Source organism: Geotrypetes seraphini, chromosome 7, assembly GCF_902459505.1.
Source record: "Geotrypetes seraphini chromosome 7, aGeoSer1.1, whole genome shotgun sequence".
Taxonomy (NCBI): Eukaryota; Metazoa; Chordata; class Amphibia; order Gymnophiona; family Dermophiidae; genus Geotrypetes; species Geotrypetes seraphini.
In genome coordinates this window covers 87,396,039-87,417,489 of record NC_047090.1, presented here as the reverse complement: position 1 = coordinate 87,417,489, position 21,451 = coordinate 87,396,039, and the positions used below count along the sequence as shown (strand labels likewise).

The window sequence follows — 21,451 nt, the reverse complement described above, 5'->3', positions numbered from 1 at the left end:
CCCAGTAATATTCTTGCTTGCTTGGAAATTAAAAGTAGAATTATAAGTTTAATAATATACTCCTGGCAGCCGGTGTCAAGGAGTTCAAAAAAGGCTCCCATGTAAATTGGAACCTTCTGCCACCAGGTCTAAAATTGCGCCAATTGCACCCTCTATTGCGCCAAAGTGGGAGTCTGTGAGATGAGCCATCCAGCTACGTTCTTATGCCCTTCAGTTTGTTATTTTAATAAAGCCTGTATTCTATAATGTTGAAGCAGCATGTCCCTATACTGGTTTGAAACAATGAATTCTCAGTTAGCTGTAAATGTCCTTCTCAAGCAATTTATTAGTACTTTTCCTCTCTTCCCCCCCTACTGTTTCGTCATGTCTTTGTATCTTGCAATAATTAACAGACCCCAAAATATTAGCTAAAATATATATATTAGTATATCTACTCTAATATAAAAGTTACTGCTTTTCATATTTCTCACATTTGTATGTAAGCTGGCCTGGTGGAACGGTATCGTATAGGAGAACTCTGATTCTCTTCCCAATGTGGGGATTTCAACTCCCCAAATCAGTTGAGGCTGGTGAAGTTTCAAAGGAATCTTGATAGATGTTTAAGGCTTTATTTTATTCATTTGATGTATCATTCTATTTGAAAAATCATATTTAAGCAATTTACAGTCAAAAATAAAGAAAATCAACATTAAGAGTAGAGTATAAATATGTTACTTGAACTTTCTATCTCAGTTCCCAATCTTCCCTCCCTTAGAGAGTCTGGAAATAATTTCATGAAGCAACTTTGATTGCTTCCCTTCCCCCCAGTGCTTCTACACCCCTCTTAAAGGACTTGCTTAGTTATTAAGATATGTATTTCATTTTCTTTGCTGAAAATTCTGCAGTGAAACCTGGGGATTTTATCAACATGGTTTTCTTAATGGTTTATTTAGATTAAGCTTACACCTTCAGTAGTAAAGGCAAGTAACATTCAGGTATACAAGGTATTTCCCAGTGCTTATAATTAAAATTTGTTTGTAATGTATGGTGGCACCTAGTGACTGAAACAGGTAGTCTGTCACTGGTTTCCATGTGTACTATCAACTAGTTGTTGAGAAGCCCAGCAGTACCTGTTGTCGTGATACAATGGTACCATTGTTCTTCAGTGCAAAGGCATATGAGCCAGTGACGACGCTCAATCATTCCTAGACACTCCTTGGATTTCCCAAACATCCCTCTGTACAGTGGTATAGTGAGGGTGAGAGGCAACTGGGGCAGTGGTGCTCTGCCCCCCCCTCTGCTCCTTCCCTTCTCTCTCCTGCAACGCATCCGCCCACCCCTTCCCTTTCCCCGTACCTCTTTAACGTTCCCAGCGTGAGCAGCAACCCCAAGCTTCTGCTCACACCAGCATTGGGCTCTTACTCTGATGTCACTTCCTAGGCACAGGTCCAGAAAGTGACATCTGAGGAAGAGCTGACGCTTGTGCGAGCAACAGCTTGGGGTTGCTGCTTGCGCCAGGAATCTTAGAGATACAAGGGAAGGGGTGTGCATACGTGGTTGTAGGGAGGGGCATGGAAGGAGCAGGGGGGCCGAAGAAGAGGACGGGTGCTGGTGCCTGGAGCGGACTCCTCCCCTCCCTTTTACTGCACCACTTCCCCTGTCTATCCAAGCATTCCACAGATGTCCCTTGGGAACTCCTCTGACCCCTTCCAATCTCCCCACCCACTTCTAAAGGCAGGCAGCGGTACCTGAACCCTAGTTTACGGGGATGATCAGTCTGCCAGATGATAATACTTTTGAGTATTAGTGAGGCTTGGGGAGAGGGAAGAGAAATATTGAACTGAAGAAGTGAGATGCTGCATCTGAGGTGTGGGAAAGGAGGATGAGAGAGATTGGATCTGGTGGAGTGGGGAAAAGGAAGGAGACCAAAACCCAGGTTTTTTTGGTTTATTTTTTTTAATTGTTTTTGTTTTTACCAAAACTGAATTTGCAGCCAGAATTCATTGCTCTATTTTGGCTGAAACTAGCTGCAATAGCCAATCCCAATCTCCACTTCCCCAAGCCTACCTTAGTTTCTGATTGCTCCTGCCCATACCATCTTTGCTGTTAAAATGTCCAATATGACCTCCAACAGCAATCTTGCAAGTCTGCTGCTAGTGTTCATGGCAGTCATTTTAACGTTGGAGTAACTAACGATCACTTCTGCCTTAATTACAAGCCTGGTGGTATAACAGAGGTCCTGGGGGAGCCTATGGTTACATTCAGACAAAGGGGTGGGTAAAGGAGACTGTTCCTGTTAGGTGAGGGGAGTGTAATATGGGGACACTATACAAAGTTTATTTGTGAAAACACCCCAGCATTTTCTGCCAAAACCGAAACCAGGCTGAATACCACTGAAATTTGGTCAGTCTCTCTAAAAAGGAGGGAAAAGGAGAAATGTTTGATCTGGTGGCAAGAGGGAAGGAGATATATAGGTCAGTGAGGACTGTGACAAACCCATAGCCAGCATAGGGTTTGTCCCAAGAGGAGCAAGTGTACCACCAAGCCCTGGTGCATAAAGGCAGATCAGGTCCATCCCTTACATCCTGAAATAGCTGACTACCCCTTTCATGTAGATAGGCAGCTTATTGCCTATCTATGAGTTTGTGGAAAGCAAGCCAGGTTGTGACTGAACAATTAATCCTGACGACCGATACCAATCTTTACAGTTGGGGAGGTCATTTCTGTGGGCACCATCGGAAGAAATGGTCCATAAATCAACTGGAGCTCAGAACCATCTGGCATTACAGATGCTTGCGATGCTCCTAGAAGGCAAGGCAGTCAGGGTCTTCTTGGATAATGCTTCAGCGGTAACTTACGTCAACCAGCAAGGGGACATCAGAAGTGCTCTATTATGTCTAGAGGCTCAGTTCCTGTTTTGATGAGTGGAAACCCACCTGCAGGCGATCTTTGCTGCTCATGTAGCAGGAGAGGAGAATGTTCAGGCTGACTACCTCAGCCAGTAGACACTGGACCTGGGAGAGTGGTTGTTGTTCTTACAGGCGTTGAGCATTATGCAGGGGTGGAGATGTCCACTGATGGATTTGATGGCATCAGCAGTAAATGCAAAAGTTGGATTACTTTTACAATGGAAGATTCAAGCCAGGAAGTGCCATAGTGGAAGCATTAGTTCAACCCTGGCTAGAGAGGGCTCTTATGTTTTTCCCCTGTGGCCTTGATAGGTTGAGTCATTCGCAGGGTAGAAAATAAGAACATAAGAATTGCTGCTCCTGGGTAAACCAGTGGTCCATCGTGCTCATGCGGCGGCCCCCAGGTCAAAGACCAGTGCTCTAAATGAGTCCAGCCTCACCTGCGTACGTTCCAGTTTAGCAGGAACTTGTACAACTTTGTCTTGAATCCCTGGAGGGTATTTTCCCCTATAACAGACTCCAGAAGAGCGTTCCAGTTTTCTACCACTCTCTGGGTGAAGAAGAACTTCCTTACGTTTGTATGGAATCTATCCCCTTTCAACATTAGAGAGTGCCCTCTCGTTTTCCCTACCTTGGAGAGGGTGACCAATCTGTCTTTATCTGCTAAGTCTATTCCCTTCAGTATTTTGAATGTTTCGATCATGTCCCCTCTGTCTCCTCTTTTCAAGGGAGAAGAGTGTCTCCAATCTCTCACTGTACGGCAACTCCTCCAGCCCCTTAATCATTTAAGTCGCACTTCTCTGGACCCTTTCGAGTGGTACCGTGTCCTTCTTCATGTATGGTGACCAGTGCTGGACACAGCAGGGTTGGTAGTCCTAGTGGCAATTGGATTGGCCCCGCAGACCTAGTTTGTCTACAGAAAGACAGGAATCCTTGATTACTGGTTCATGTGGATCTACTGTCTCAAGGTCCGGTTCCAACACTTTGGGCTTATGGCATGGCTCTTGAGCAGGCAGTCCTAACAAAGAAAGGATACTCAGAGGTGATAATAGCCACACTTCTTAGAGCCAAAAAGCTTTCGACAGTTGTGGTCTATGCTAAGGCCTGAAAGATGTTTCAGCATTGGTGTGCCAAGGACAATGTAGAGCCCTTACAAACTCCGATTTCGGTAGTCCTGGTGTTTTTGCAAGCAGGTTGTGAGAAGGGGCTTGTGGCTGGATCACTGAAAGTGCAGATAGCAGGCCTATCAAGTTTTAGAACTCAAAGGGAGAAAGTTTCTCTAGCCTTGATGTGGCAAGATCTTTGAAAAGGGCCCTCTAGTTGCACACACTAGTGCGGATGCCTATTCTATCATAAGAATATAACATAAGGACATAAGACTTGCCATATTTGGGACAGACCAAAGATCCATCAACCCAGTATCCTGTTTCCAACAGTGGCCATCGTCTTGCAAAATCTCAGCAAGACTCCGTATGAGCCTTTACAAGAGGCTTCCCTATGGGATCTCCTCATGAAGACTGTGTTCCTGGTAGCCACTTCGTCTGCAAGACGAGTCTCTGAATTGCAAGCATTTTTCCTGCAGGGAGCTGTTCCTGAAAATTGTTCCTTTATAAGTGAAAATGAATAGCAGCTAAGATACACGACTTGATGAATTACCAAGCATCCCAAAAGAACCTCTCCTTAGCCAGCAAAAAATATTTTATCTAACCCAGTGAACTGTAAGGAAATCTCTGATTTTCACCATACGGTCAGCTGTTGTTGGCAACGGATGGTGTGAAGAATTTCTCTTTACAGTTACAGCTATATCAGTGAACTCAGACATTCAGATGGGTAAATATAAAATCACAGCTCAGCCACGGTACAAGGTCTCTCTGTAATAGGGCTCAGCTGCAGATCCTTCGAGGTGCAGGATGTACTTCAGAGAGAAAGTTCATTAGTGTCCATGCAGAACACTGACAGTCTCTGTCCCTCAGCTGAGGGTCAGCACAATGTCCCAGAAGATTCTTCTCTTGTAAGTTTCATTTCTCTTGTATGCACAAAAGAACACAACAAGTTCAGATCTGAACTCCAAATCCTAACTTGTCTAAGTCCAGTTTGCACTGTCTCATCGTGCGCAGGTGACCCACAGGGGACCAATCGGAACCTGTCCAACAGGGGCTTTTTTGTCACAAAAAAAGAATAGTGAATAGAATTCTTGTAGAAGGTACTGGCTAAACAGCAAGACGTGCCAAGATGATAAGAAAACAAGACACGGCTCATAGCATAGCCTGCAAAGCTGTGTCTCCTCCATATCTTCTCACAACAACAGAGTCCCTGTGCTGGTAAATGTCCTTGGCTATGCACACACTTACAAGATCTGTGTGTGCACAGCCAAGGACATTTCCTTAATCCATAACTCTAGGAGGGAAAAGATATTCTTGGCCTAAGTTTTAGGCCTGAAGCCTCCAAAAGTTATTGCAGGGTTAACCCCTACAATTCTACCAGAAGCGTGGTCTACTCATGAGCAGAGTCGTGGGCAGTGTCGCCCAAGGAGATTTGTCTCTGATTGGTGTGGTTATTTTGATGTTTTGATTGTTCAATTAAAATGTTTAACATGCTATACTTTCAGAGCAGAATAGATTTATAGTTTGGGGAGTCTCCCCATAGTCATTCTTCTTATCTGTTCCTGTACAGAGCTATAGCTTGCTTTGGTACAAATTGAAGGGGGCAGCAGAGCCTTCTGGAGAAGGAGGTGGAATTGAAAACCTGGGGAGGATTCCTTCTGCACAGCTCAGGAGCATGGGAAGAATACCCTACTGTTTAGAAAACACATCTAACTACATAGCAATGTAAGAAACTAATCTCTTTATATGGCGCTCAAAATGTCACTTGTAAATTTAGGCATGCAGCCAATTTGCATACACAATTTAATTAATAAATGAGCCAATTAGTGCTGATAATTGGACACTAATTATATTGGTGTTAATTAGTTTTAAATTTAAGCAGTCATCTTTAAGTACTGGAATCTGTACATAAATTTTACATGCAGATCAGAAAAGGGAGTGTGGCCATGGGACAAACATGGGAAGATCAGGGGCACTCCTGGAATTTGTGCACAGTGTTGCAAAAAAAAAAAAGAGATGGCCTAATTTACACCAGGTTTCAATTAATGTAAATCCTCGCTCCTATCACCATTCTGTTTATAGAATAGCATTTAGTACTACCATATATACAGCTTTTCTCCATCATGTCATTTTTTTATATTCTATTTATTTTATGTTGTGAAGTGTGTTGGGCAACCTGTCAAACCATAATGTGGTTGAGTCATTTTCTTAAGAATTGTTTTATTTGATTTTAGGTCTGCTATTGATCTGGAAGAGATGGCCTCTGGACTTAACAAAAGGAAAATGATTCAGCATGCAGTGTTTAAAGAACTTGTCAAGGTATTAAGACTCCATGCCGTTTTATTAATACTGTAATACTGTGGTAAGACTTCAAACAAAACTTGATTTTCTTTTTTTTTGGAAACCAACATATTTAGTAGAATTTTAAAATTTAGTAGATTTAAAATTTTAGTAGACTTAGTAGAATTTTTTTTTTTTTTTTAATTATTTATTTATCAATTTTCAAATAAATAATCAAGTATACACTTGTACAGAAAGGAGAGGCATTAAAGAACACATTCCAAGCAAATCAATAATTATAATTAAAGAAAAATAATCTTAATCTCCTCCAAGTCCTCATATTATAGATCCAAGATGTAAAACGGTGAGCCTTACAAAAATCTTAGTAATATATCAATAAGAAGAAAGACAGGAACACAATTAGCTGAAGGAAGTGACCTAATCAAATAATGAACACTCATGTTGTATTAATCCCAGCTTTCAGGTGTGCAGCTGACAGAAAGGTTGTCAGTTGTATAGGCTCAAAGAAAACATATTTTTGCTTTTGATATAATATCACACATTTACATGGGTGTCTTAAGAAGAAAGAGGCTCCAAGAGCGATAACTCCCGGCTTCAAAATCAGAAATTCACGACGACGCCTTTGGGTATCTCGAGCCAGATCCGGAAATATTTGTATTTTAAATCCCAAAAATTCTTTTGACTTATTTTTGAAGTAAAATCTCAGCAACCAGTTTTTATCCGGTGCCAAGGCTACAGTGAGAAGTAAAGTTGCAGGTGTCGCAATTTCCTTGTCCGACTGTTCTTTTTTTTTTATTTTTATTTTTTTTATTTATAGTTTTGAATACTTTACAATATCCAAAAATACAAAAGGAAAAAGGAAAATCACATAAAACAATACATAATCAAATTCATACATACAAAGCTCCTTTCAAGCCCACATTAATGGGGAGTTATCTTGCTATTTTCTAATAAAATAAATTCAAGAAATATAGTGGATAATGATTCTTGGTTCATGTTAATGAACCCAGAGTCGTTCCCCAAAACTGGAATACTAGTTATATTTATTCTCCTCATTTTCCTCATTAAAGTGAAACAAATCTCATTTCTATTTCTTTTCTCTTGCAATTAAGAATTGTTGTAGTTGTATTGGATCCCAAAAAGAATATTCGATGTCTTGCATGTTAATCATACATTTACAAGGAAATTTTAGGTAAAAGGATGCATCCAGTGCCAACACTCTATGCTTCAATTTCAAAAACTCTTTCTTCTCAACTGTGTGGTTCTGGATACATCCGGAAAAATCCTGACCAAATCCCCACAAAACTTCATTAATCAATTTTTAAAATAAAGTCTCATTATCAACATTTTATCCATCTCGCTCATGCATGTTATTACCAGGGTGGACCTAGTCTGAATCACATCCTGTGTATCCTCCAAAAATTCAGTCAAATTTACCTCTGTTGTGGTCAGATGGTCCTCCCCCTGGGCAGATTCAAGTTTTTTTTTGAGGAATATAATAATAATTATTTATTGGAAAATTCTCTGCATTGGTCATTCCCAGTACTTCCTTAAAGAATTTCCTTAATAAAATCTCAGGTGACAATAAATGAGTCACTGGGAAATTGACCAAGCGTAGATTTTTCACTCTATTCATGTTCTCCATAGATTCAATTTTTGAGTGTATTACTGTTGAATCTTTAACAGCAGATACAGAGACAGCTAACAAATTATTACATTGATTTTCTACCACATTTAGTCGTTTGTCCAAACAACCTAAATTAGCATCCACATTTTCTAATTTAGAAGAAACTGACTGAGAATAATCTCCCATTTGCTTCATCGTTGTCCTGAGAAACCCTTCAACTCTGGATATGCCCAACCACAAGTCTTTTAAGGTAATATCCTGTGTTTCCTCTGTTCGTGTAGTTTCATCCACACCACCAGAAAATGTCAAAGATTTGGGTATTTCAGCATATACTAATTTATTCAAATGGGTGGATGAACTCATTTGAACATCAGAAATAGTGGGAGTTATATTCCCACCATCACTGGGTACCGGATGAAGGGGAGAAGTACGGTTGAGAGGACTTATTGAGGCTCCTGACAAGGAGGAATCTACATCTGGTGGTATCACTGGTGGATTGTCCGAAAGTAATAATAAATGTCTGTCCATTGGACCTGATACCACTGGTGTAGAGCTTTTGGGTTTTATCTTCCTTTTCCCCATATTCTAAACAATGATATAAGAATTATATAAATACTTTATATTACCATCCAGCTTCCAACTCCCGGACTCTTCGTGGCTCCAAGGGGCTCCCAAGGGGGGGGGGGGGAGCTCCTTCGGCCACGCCCTGCGGCCACGGCGTTGGTTTTAAGTTGTTGGAGACGGATCCGATGACGTCAGGGGGTCCGTCTCAGTAACTGCCTGCCAGCTGAAGAAAAACGGATCCAAACCGCTGTTGCAGGGGGCCAGGAACAGACGCAAAATCCCCTCAGGTAGTATCCACTGGGTATAGAAAGGCTCCCAATCCTACCGCGGATTTTTAAATCCCAAAAATTCTTTTGACTTATTTTTGAAGTAAAATCTCAGCAACCAGTTTTTATCCGGTGCCAAGGCTACAGTGAGAAGTAAAGTTGCAGATGTCGCAATTTCCTTGTCCGACTGTTCTAATATCAATGAAACATTTCAATTTTGTTGGACCTCTATAGGTAGTTGTTGTGGTTCTTGATATTGTTGATGTTGTCCTTCAATTTTCCGAATAGGCAGATAATAAGCCTGAGTTAAAGGTGGAAGCAGTTCTTCTGATATATCCAAAATTTCTACCATATCTTTTTATCATCTCTCTCGGGGATATTGTTGCCACTTTAAGAAAATTAATCAGCCTGAGATTGTTATTACGAGAAAGATTATCTAAAGCTTCCAATTTTCTTCTCATATTTATATTGTCTTTCATTAATGTTTCATTAAGTTGTTTGGTGGCAACATTTGAATCTTTAAGGTCCTGAAAATCTGTTTGTAAACCTTTAATATTTGTTTCATGGATATTTAGCTTTGATTCAATTTGGGAAATTTGGGGTTTTATAGATTTTGCTAAATCTGCCACCAGATCCCATATCGCCTCAAGAGTTATTTCTCTGGGTTTCTCTATTTCAACAAATTGTTCTTTTTGTATAGGAAAATTAGCTATAGCTGACCTTTCCTCCTGCATGCTGTTCTCCTGGAAGCTGCATTCCCTCTTGCTGCTCTGAGCCTCAGCCGTTACCGGACTCGCAACACAGGAGTCCACATCCATTCTCCCCTGTCCGGTGACCAAAGCCTCACTGGACAGGAGCTCACCAACCTCCGATGGCTCTACTGTCCGAGGGGAGCTGGTATGCTGATGAAGAGGGGGTGGAGTTCTGGCGTCGGGGCTTAACGATATTTCCAAGCCCGGGGAGACCACATCCTGCTCACCAACGAGTGCTCCCAACGGGGAAGCCGACGCCACCGCCGACACTTCCTGCATCCAGCGTATTAGTTCCTCGATGTTGCCGAGTCTAGCGGGGTCAGGGCGCCGCGAGGCTACAGCGGCACTTCGTCCCCTTCTCTTCGGCATTACAGGATGGAGGTAAACACCGCAAAGGAGGAAAAACAACCAGGTACTCGCTCTCGGTTCTAATCGGGACGCTCAGCTAGCTGTCCCGTTGGCCATCTTGGATCCGCCTCAGCCTCTTCTTAATATAATTTTTTTTTAAAAAATTTTTATTCTCTTGCTTCTTCCCTCTGCATGAGAGAGAGAGAGATAGAGATAGAGATCTCTGTTAGAGACTTCATTTCAGCAGCAACAATTAGAATTGAAGAACTTGGAGAAAACAACGATAGAGACTAAAAATTTGATTGCTAAACAAGTTTCAGATAAAATGATGTTCCTGAGGAAGATCAAAAACTTGGAGAATCAGCAGAAAAATTTGAATTTGAGACTTTTTTAAATTTTCCATTAGCCAATTTCCAGTAGCCAATTTTATGTTAACAACCTTAAAGATATCAGAATCTGACCTCCTCCCACTATAAAAAATTTATTAAAGAAAGAAGAAGAGGTAGGAGGAGGTAGAGATTAGATGGAAATATCTGATATACTACAATCATCTGATATTGAAACAGAGGGCCAGGCTACACTATTAGTCTCTCTTGTGTTTCTTCAGGAAAAGGAAATGTTGCTGAAACTGTATTTTAAATTGAAACAGGTATCCTATCTGGGAGAAAGGGTATATGTTTCCTGATGTCTCAAAATGGACGCAAATGAGAAGAAAAGAATTTCTATCATACTTTAGGGGCAGTTTTTCAGTTAAGATTTCCCTGTAAGTGTTTTGTTTCTCTTCAGGGAAATAAATATGTATTTTTTTGAACCTGCCCAATTAGGTTTCTTTTTAGAAGGTAAAGGGATTTCTACACATCTAGATTGAATCATAATGTTGTTAAAAGACTGGAAGGATGTTAACTGCTCTTTTCCTTAATAGTTTTGAAAGATATATTCCACGGTCCCAGAGTTTGTTTGTTTTTCCTTTCTTGTCTCCTCTCATTGTGGACTATATGAGATGAAATATTACTTTTGTGCTTTTTTGATTAGATCAGCTTATACTGATAATATTGTATTTCTTATATCATTCTGTATGTAATGATAATTTGAAATGATAGATAAATAAAAAAAGAACAAAAAAACCCAAAAAGGCGTTTTGATTATCGGCACTTGAATGACCTGTCTTTTAGATCATCCAAGTGCCGATTTGGACGGGTTTTTAGATGTGATTAAATTTTGATTATGAGCCCCATAGTCTGTTAACTTCATAATAGGATCTTGAAGTGTTCCTAATAAACCACTGAAGAACCAAATAATGGCAGTGTTAGAACTTCCTTACAAAGGCCTTTTTGACTACATAGAGGGGTTTAAATACTGACAAAACTGAACTCTTTGAAATGGATTACATACCTTTTAAAAGCGATAAGTAAGCCAAGAGTTTTCGTTTGCGGACCAAATAATGATTTCAGATACAAACCCTTTTTTTGTTTGTCCTTTTACCTGACTTCCTCAACAGAAAGAACCCCCTTTCTCTCTCCATCCCACCCCCAGTTCAGGGCCAAATACAACCTCTGTAGTTAGCCCCTTGTTTTGTCCTGTTTGTATGCCTGCCAGCATTTCTTTATGTAGGCAAAATGACCATAGTTTTTTTTGTAAATATCTAAAGGAATCTGTTGATACTCCAGCTTGAACTTTTCTTTTATGTGTTTTTGTTATTCTGTGCTGCAGCTAGTGGATCCAGGGGTAAAAGCTTGGACACCTACAAAAGGAAAGCAGAACATTATCATGTTTGTAGGATTGCAGGGAAGTGGTAAGACGACAACATGTTCAAAGGTAATTTTAGAGAGATCTCTTTTTCCAGTGGTACTTAGATGAAACTTTTATGTTTATAAATTATAGTTGAGGCCATCAAGGTAGTAGAAAGAGTATTGAATGTATGGAACCTTTTCTGTGGAGAAAGGGGTGGAAAGAAGTTTTCAGAATGAGGTAATCTTTACTAAAATATAAAAGACATTTTTGCAGTGTAGTTCTAAAAACAAAAGGACTTTGTCAGAAAGTAAAGAACAAATTAAGGAAATCATTTAGTAAAAGTTAATGTATGCTAATTCTGTTAATGTGGGTAAATTTGCAGCAGGTCCTATTCCTTTGCATGCTATTTGTTAGTGTACAACTCTCTTAGTAAGATATCTTGGAAACTTAAAACACAGATGTATTCATTTCTTTTTGGTTCTTTAGTCTTAATTCTACCTAGGGCTAGCTCTAGCTCTTTTCTGCTATCCTAGAATGACACGGGATGAAATGTGTGCGTATACATAATCCCATGCTACACAAATTGCTAAGTCACATATAATACATAAAGCTCAAACTCTAACATAAAACAGAAACAAATACAATAGAAAAGCAATAAAAAATAAACATAAAAGCATGTACTGATTACACTATTGAAATTTTATTTTAGGTGCAATAGGTGTGTTATTTTGGATGTACAGATAATATCCTTGTGCTCGCAAATCATACAGAAGGTATCCACTCCAGCTTTTGAATCCCTCTTCCTTCACTAAAGGGTTCTGCTGCCCCCTTCAGTTCTTCCTTTTGATCGCAAGCTGGAAGAAGTCTTTCTTTCTGATCTACTCTAGTTTCTTTTTTGTATTTTTCACCTGGTTTGGATGGTTTACAGAGCTTCCCTTGTCAAGGGTTCAGCTCTGCCTATATGGAGGAGAAGCAGAATTGAGGTCTGCAGCTGTCAGGCCAATCCCTCTGTGGTACCTATTGGCCAGCTTGCAGAAACTTTTCTGGAGCTCAGGGTCCATTCCCCTTGTAGCACTGCTCGCTTACTGGGTCGCAAGGGTTTGAGCGCAGGCTGTCGGGCATAGTAACATAGTAGATGACAGCAGATAAAGACCCGAATGGTTCATCCAGTCTGCCCAACCTGATTCAATTTAAATTTCTTAATTTTTTTCTTAGCTATTTCTGGGCAAGAATCCAAAGCTCTACCCGGTACTGTGCTTGGGTTCCAACTGCCGAAATCTCTGTTAAAACCTACTCCAGCCCATCTACACCCTCCCAGCCACTGAAGCCCTCCCCAGCCCATCCCCCACCAAACGGCCATACACAGATACAGACCGTGCATCTTGTTTGCTATTTTTCCTAGCATCTTGTTTGCTATTTTGGTTGCCACTGCACATTGGGCAGAAGGTTTCATCGTATTGTCTCTATGACATCATCAGAGTCATGAGCAAAGTTTTGGCTTATTTGATCTCAGCCCACAGAATGCTCTGGATCAGGCAGTGGGTGGGATATTCCACCTTAAAGGCTACCCTCGGCAGACATCATTTCAAAGGGCAAGTGTTGTTCAGAAAGGGACTAGATGATCTAATGGCCAGCATGGCGGATCATCAGCCAAAATCTTTATCTGACAGTAGACTGCAAACCTTGAGAGGCTCTGGACAGTCTAATTTTCATGCCTTCAGATGCTTTTGGCAATGCTCGGGAGGAGCCTCATCTCGGAGATCCTACCAGGTATCAAGACAGATTTTCAGGACCAAGGCAGAACCAAGCCTCCAGTTCACGTCCTGATTCAACCTCCAAGAAAGCACAATGACGCCAGATCCAGAGTCGTTTTCCTGAAGATAGGGGGGCTGTTCTCGGATTATGCAGAGGTCTGGGCACAGATCTTTTCAGACCATTGAGTAATGGAGATCATTCGGAGCAGTTACAAGCTTGAATCCACCCAGTCCTTAGCAGACTGGTTTGTGGACTCCCCGTCAGGGTGTCTGGAGAAGGCAAGCAAGGACTCGGCTACAGTTCAGAGACTGATATTCAGACCATAGAACCTGTGCTTCCTGAATAATTGGGCTCTGGTAGATACTCCATATACTTCATGGGGCCCAAGAAAGTCTCTGAAGATTGGAGACCCATTCTGGATCTCATGCATGTCAATGCAGCAATGAAAGTTCCATGCTTTCACATAGAGACAGTGTGATCAGTCCTTATGGCAGTGGTGCCAGGGAAATTTCTGGCTTCTGTGGAATTGATAGAAGCCTACCTGCATATTCCCATCTTTCTGGAACACAGGACGTTCCTGAGATTTAATGTCCTGGAGAACCTTTATCAGTTCTCGGTGTTTCCCTTTGGTCTGGCGACAGCACCTTGCACACTCACCAAGGTGATAGTGGTGGTGGTAGATGCTCATTTCTGCAGGGTCTCCCTATAAAATAGAAGGAAAACGTTTCAGTTATCTTGTAAAACATAAATCTTCCACTTTAGATAAACCTCCCATGTTATTAAACCATCTTAACCTTAAATTAATTCTTACTGAGCGTGTCACTGTCATCCGACTCTACATAATATTTGGAAGAGAAAGATGGCGGCAGCATTTCACCTCGGGTTTAAATACTCATTAACGTTTAAAAATTACCACCCCCCTACTTCCTATTGGATGGTTCCTCAACCTATCAGTGACGCCCATTCAAGCTCACCATTCAACCCAATGTCACCGGGTTGCCCTTGTCTATCTGCCTGTTTACTCCCTTGAAGAAGTGCAGCAGGTTTGTCAAACAAGATCTGCCTTTGTTGAAACTGTGCTGACTGGTCCTCATCAGTCGGTGTCCATCAAGGTGATTAATGATGCGGTTCTTTAACAGCGCCTCTACCATCTTTCCCGGTACCAAGGTCAGACTCACCGGCATGTAGTTTCCCGGGTCTCCCCTCGAACCTTTTTTGAAGATCGGCATAACATTTGCCACCTTCCAGTCCTCTGGAATCTTTCCCCTTTTGATCAACAGATTGGCTATTAGTTGAAACAGTTCAGCTATAGCTCCTTTCAGTTCAGTGTCCAAAGAAACAGAGCAATCAATAAAATAAAATAAGAGGAGGAAAAAGCCTCGGATCCCAACTTCCACCTGTCAGAGACAGGTGACAGGTATAGCAGAGAAAAAACTTCATAGGCATTAAAAAAAACCTTTTCATATACAAATTAAATCAGTGCTCTGTGCAATGCAAGTAAATACATTGAAATGTCAAAATTTAACACAGTTTTATCTGCTATTGATTGCGCTGCTTCTTTGGGCATTGTTGTAGTGCCCCTATATTAGTGTTTGTGATACGCATATGTACCTGTTTTGTTTTTAATGACAAGTAGAAGTGTTTAGTTTATTATAGTATTTTGCATAGTCATTAATAAAAATTGGTATCAACTACATTTTTTGCAGTTTCAGATAACTGGTACAGTTTTCCTATGCTGCTTGGCAGAACACTAATAAAGACTGCACTAGAAAACCTTCTAACAGTAGAAAGCTATGAAATCCCATATAAATAATGAGCTTTTCCATTCTGCTCCCCTTGGTACTGAATTGAATCAGCCTGGTAGCCCTCAAATTATCTTTATTGATCTCTTTGACAGCTGGCATACTATTACCAAAGAAAAGGCTGGAAGACATGTTTGATATGTGCGGACACATTCAGAGCAGGTGAAGTCTTTTTTTTTCATGTTCTAAGTGATTATCTTATTGCTGACATTTTTCATTTGTTTCTATAACAGCATCTCATCATGTTATAGGTGCCTTTGATCAGCTGAAACAAAATGCGACAAAAGCAAGAATCCCATTTTATGGAAGGTAAGTACATTTCTTTGGTTAGTTGTCCGAAATCTTATTTATTCAACTCTTAGAATATTTTCAGTCTTTATTCCCAATAACAGAGAGACCTCTCTGCACAAATCCCAAGGAATCCAAAGAAGCAGCAGAGTGAGCCAGGTCTTTAGATGATACTCTGTATATGTTACATTGGTTGCCATTAAAGAATGGCTCGTTTAAACATGCATAGTTGGATGATAATCTGTATATGCTACACTGGTTCAAACAATACAAAGGAAAAAAGGGGAAGGGTCATTAGTCAGACCACTGTGTGGACAAACACATTTAAATGTAGAATGTCAGTTAAAATTCGCACAAGCTTACATATTAATAAAACAAGTTGTGGCAAGCATGTAAAAGAGCAAATACTGTTTGTCCACACAGTGGTCTGACCAGTGTCCCTTTCCCACATCCTTGTTTTTGTTTCTATGCCATACTGGTTGCCATTAAAGTGTGGTTTGTTTGAAGACCTGGCTCATTCTTCAGCTTCTTTGAATTCCTTTAGTCTTAACCCACTAATAATTTAGGGAATAAAAGGGGGAGTTCATCAAGGCGCGTTAAAAAAAAAAAAGGCCTTTTACCAAACCCTGATTTTCTTCAGGTTTCAGCAGCCTGTAAGATATCCGTGCTATTCTAGCATCTCATTGTTTTCTAACTGCAGTGACTTAAAATATCACTGCAGTAAATTAAGTCATGCTTTGTTGGGGGCTCTTTGTCGTGTTAAGGATCAAATAATGCAACTTCAGTGCTTAATGAATAGCACTGCGTACATTTAGTAGCACTGTGGAAATAAGTAGTAGTAGTAACTTAAAGCCCCAGTGTACTTGATGAATTCTCTCCAACACTACAAATGCCTTAAACATTTATCTCGAATTTGGAGTACCATTTAACTAGCTAAACTGGGGAAAATCCTGAAAACCAGCATTTTGTCTTTCCTCCTACACATGGTGAAATTTTTTCCAACTCTTTTACATATGTGTGCATTTGTGTATTGGGACAGTTGTGGATGGGGCAATTTGAGTGTTTGGGAGAGTAGAGAACAAGGAGAGTCATAGTTTGAAAGGAGTAAGATCCTAACTGCTGTGTTTTCATATTATGTAGTATCAAAACTACAGAAGTTGGAACTCTTTCTCCCATAGTAATGCATTAGGCCATTTTTGGGAGGGCTTATTTCTCAAACTCCTAATCTAATTTGGCCTAGTTTTGAACTTGGTGCCTCTTTTTCCTGTCCCTCCCCCCACATATGCAAAGTTGCATCCCATTCTTAATTTTTCAGAGAATTATTTTGCCACCAGATGGTCAGACAAACTGATATTCTCAGCCACTTTCGTATAAATCTTTTTTCGTTTAGAATGGGTTGAAAAAAATAAAAAGCAAAGCCATGCAGAGGTTTTTTGTTGTTTTTTTTTCTAGTATGCTGCCTGGAAAAGATTCCAGACTTTTAGATCACCTGGGAAGAGTATTTTTTTTTCAGGGAGCCATGGATAGGGTTGCCATATGGCTCCAAAAAAGAGAACGGATTGAGACATCCAGACCGTGGGGGAAGGAGCCTTACCAAGATGGTGTCCTGAAGGATCTCGGCAGAAAGCCTTTGTGCTTCTTACTCTATTCCAATGGTAAAAAGGAAATCTAAGACCCGGGTTTTTCTTTTGGAACCTGGGTCAGCGATACAGTTACTTGGTCCGATGGATATTTTTGTTGAGCAAGGACCCAGAGGCACTTCGGATGAGAAGTGTTCGGTTGGAGGTGGAAGTCAAACGGGGAACTCTTATTTCGACCCTTGATTTGTCCAAGAGATATCTCTGTGAGATTTTGAAAATGTTGGAAATTTTTTATCCACCAATTTCAAAGATCTACTATCTCCCTCAGGGAAATAAGAAATTAGAAGAAGACCAACAAGGTCTTGCAGTAGACACTTTGGATTTGACAAATATATTGGAGAGATCAGATGTGGAACCGGTCCCAATAGCTACGTTTGTTCAATTAGCATTGCATTCTGATAGGGACTAGTTATTAAAAATGTTATTTAAACATAAATATAAACTGTTTGAGTCACAAAATTAGAATGTATCTGGATGTATACAGAAGAAGAGGAAACAATTTTTACTTTTGCGACCTCAGGTCTTAAAACTGGGAGCTACATTTGTTCTTAGATTTCCCTGCAAATGCTTGGTTAATTTTCAAGGAGCTAGATATGTTTTCTTTGAATCTTCACAGTTGTCTAGATTTATTTTGGATAAAAAGTTGATGTCCCCTATTAACATACAAGTATAATATCCGCAGTTAAATGACTAGGTCCTACTCAGGTTAGCCTATTTTTTTTCTTATAATACGATGAAATTATTATTTAATCTCTGTTGTATACCGTATTTTTTGCTCCATTAGATGCACCTGACCATAAGATGCACCCACCTGTAGAGAGGGAAAAATCAAGAAAAAAATATTTTAAACCAATGGTGTACCCTGTCCCTCCCTCTGGTGGTCTAGTGGTAGGCCGGGACAGGGTACAGGGCATGTCTAGTGGTGAGCACGTCTAATGGTAGGCACGTGTAGTGCCAGCTAGCCCCCAGCTAGCCAGCCCCAAGGCAGGCAGCCAACCAGCCAACCCCAAGCCAGAAGTTGATGCTAAATTAGTACCTAGAGTATCCAGTGCTGTCTGAAATGAGGACTGCAAAGCAGTACCAGTGCCCGCAGGAAGCCTCTCCTGTGACTGCTGACAACTGGAAGCAGTTGCAGGCTGCTTTCACGGGAGTCGGCGGGGGAGGCCACAAAGCTGGTTTAGATTTCTTCTGGTTGGCCGCTTGTTCCATTTGAATTTTGTTTGGTGGTAACTGCAGCGGCATCGTCGGGCTTTCCTTCCCTGGCGGTACCTTACCTAGGCCCTGAGGGGGAGGTGCCATGGATGATGTCTTCATGGCTGGCGAACTCTCTGCCGCTGAAACTCAGCGCACTGACATCGGGGCCATCTGCTCCATTATGAGCATCTTCGTGATCCTAATAACTGCCAAATTTGAAAACTGCTGGCATGCCTGCCTTGTGCACCGCTGTATCGCGAGAGCAGGGGAACCGAGGCAGGAGCACGGAAAGCGCACTGGGAGCCGGGATGCAAAAAAAAAAAAAAAAGGTACAGTTAGGTTGGATTTTTTTTAAATATTTGCTCCTTAAGACGCATCCACTTTTCTACCCCCTTTTTAGGGGTGGAAAAAGTGCGTCTTATGGAGCAAAAAATACGGTATTTCTTTCAGCTACCTCCCTATAATTGTGGACTAGCTAACAGTACAAAGAAAAACTCTAAATTCCTTATTTTATCATTTTTCCTTTGTTCTTTTATTATGTTGATACTGTTATTTTTTAAATGATTGATGTGATCAAGAGAAATTGAAATTTCAATAAAGAAATAATTAACAAAGAAAGCAATGGAAGTAAGGATGTCTCAATCCGTTCTTCATTTTCTGGAGCCATGGAGATAGGGAGAAATTGGATGGGCAGAATAGTTCTCTTGAAGATGATGATTATGCTTAGTTTGCCATCTTGTTTATGGCTTTACCTCCTACATATTACACAGAAGTGGTGTGAAAAGATGGAAGGATGTTTTTTTTTCTTTTGGGTAAGAAAAAAGCTAAGAGAGGCTGGATTGAATTATGATGAAATAAATTCTGAATGAAGTTTTATGTACAAAAACTATTAAATTATTTCAACTCCAGCAGTTTCTTTCTCCTCCTTTGTAATAGCTCGATTAAAATTAGGACTGTGATATGGTGCCAGGAGCCTGCCTTCATAGCTACCCAACAATTTTTTCTGTTTTACATTGTCAACCCTCTCTCTAATCTCGATGGTAGGAAGAGATCTGTATTCTTCCTAGCGTTCTATCTGCTGCTGGCCCACATATGCATTTCAATAATTTTATTGCCCCTTTCACCCACCTTATGACCACTGGAAGTTTAAATACTTCCTCTGCAGCTTCCCTAGCCTGATTAGGAAGAGGGGAGTGGGATTCATAAATATTTTCAGTATTAAGGTATAAAGTGGCAGTCTTGAGAGCAATGAGATTTTGTTATAATAGGTATGAAGAAGCTCACTGGATAGATACAGTCATGTGAAAAAGTTATTTCTTAAGAAATGTGAAAATGTTCAGTTCTTTCCTAAGAAATGTTCACATATCGATGTCAAATCTTTTTATTTATCTCTGGAAAAGGAAAGTGATGTAATTGCAGGTAAACAACAAAAGTTTTCCTTGATTTACTCATGAAACAAAAGATATCCACAAAAATGTGTATTCTAATTTAGGAATAAATTAGGACATCCTACACCCTATTTCAGCCAAGGGGGGAGGGTAACGCTAGCTATTAGCTAGTGTTACCCCCCCCCCTTTGGCTGAAATAACTGCAGTGAGATGCTTCTTGTAGCCATCTACCAGCCTCTGACATCGGTCTGAGGAAAGTTTGGCCCATACCTCAATGCAGAATTCTTTCAGCTGCGAGATGTTTGAGAGGTTTCTTGCATGTACAGCCCGTTTCAAATCACCCCACAGCATCTCAATGGGATTAAGATCAGGGCTTTGATTGGCCACTCCAGGATTCTCTCCATTTTGTTAAGTTTTCAGCCAGATCTTGGTGGATTTACTGGTATGTTTTGGGTCATTGTCGTGTTGCAGGATCCAGTTCCGCTTCAGCTTTAATTTTCTTACAGATGGTCTCACATGTTCCTCAAGCACCCTCATACATGGTAGAATTCATGGTGGATTCTGTGATGGTGAGCTTGCCAGGTCCTGCTGCAGCAAAGCATCCCCAAACCATGACACTTCCACCTCCATGCTTCACAGTTGGTATGATGTTTTTTTCTTGGAATACTGTATTTGGTGTACGCCAAACATTTCCTCTTTTCTGGTGTCCAAATAATTCAATTTTAGACTCTTCTGTCCATAGAACACTATTCCAGAAGTCCTGTGTTTGTCTATGTTCTCTCTGGCAAACTTCAGTCTTAGAGAGCAAAGTTTTCCTCCTTGCACACCTCTTATGCAAATTAAATTTGTGCAATCTCTTTCTGATTGTAGATGCATTCACTTTCACCTCAACAGTAGCAAGAGCCTGTTGTAGGTCCCGTGATGACATTTTAGGGTTTTTGGATACTTCTTTTTGCATTTTGTGGTCTGCTCTGGGGGTCAACTTGTTTGGATAGCCAGACCTGGGCATGTTGGCAGTTTGGAAAGTCCTCCACTTGTACACCATTTTCTGGATCATGGAATGGCTAATGTCAAATTCTTCCGAGATCTTTTTTAACCCACCAGACTTATAAGCTGCTACAATCTTCTTTCTGAAGGCCTCGGACAGCTCTTTTGATCTCACCATGGTGTTCACTCTCACTGCAGCAGTCATGAGCAAACCACACTAACGGCCTCTTTTACAAAGCCGCGCTAGCAGCTGCGCTGTGCTAACAGCCCCTAAGCCCATAGAGATTTAAAGGGCTTCGGGGCTGTTGCTGAATGGCTTTGTAAAAAAGGCCGTAAATGTCTGAGGTTTAAGTAGATCAAACCTCCTTCAAAATGCTGTGTAACGATGTTCTAATCATGTGCACCTGATGTGATACACGTGTGTGTGATTTGAGCCACTTTAAGTGGGAGGATATGTGGAGGTGTCCTAATTTATTCCTCAGTTAGAATACACATTTTTGTGGATATTTTTTGTTTCATGAGTAAATGAAGGAAAATGTTTGTTGTTTACCTGCAATTACATCACTTTTTTTTTTCCAGAGATAAATAATAAAAAAAAAAAGATTTGACATCGATATGTGAATATTTCTTAAGAAAGAACTGAATATTTCATGGTGTGTCCTAATTTTTTCACATGACTGTATGATATGCACTATTTTGGTTCCCTTACTCAGTTTTTGTAGAAGAGGAGGAGTTGGGAGAAGTAGGGCTAAGGAAAGGAGGGTATATATCATTGTAGACCCCTTGAGAGACGAATGGGGAAGGCTTATGAAGAAGG

At 40.6% G+C, this 21,451-nt stretch overlaps 1 protein-coding gene across 1 annotated transcript in view; it reads left to right on the top strand.

Annotated features, from left to right (window-relative positions):
- The window catches only part of SRP54 (signal recognition particle 54), a 91,183-nt gene that overhangs the window by 16,228 nt on the left and 53,504 nt on the right, over positions 1-21,451 (top strand). Inside the window, exons 4-7 of the mRNA XM_033952257.1 lie at positions 6,226-6,310; positions 11,560-11,664; positions 15,233-15,299; positions 15,389-15,446. Of these exons, the coding sequence (XP_033808148.1) occupies positions 6,226-6,310; positions 11,560-11,664; positions 15,233-15,299; positions 15,389-15,446 (315 nt within the window). The remainder of the gene's footprint in view (positions 1-6,225; positions 6,311-11,559; positions 11,665-15,232; positions 15,300-15,388; positions 15,447-21,451) is intronic.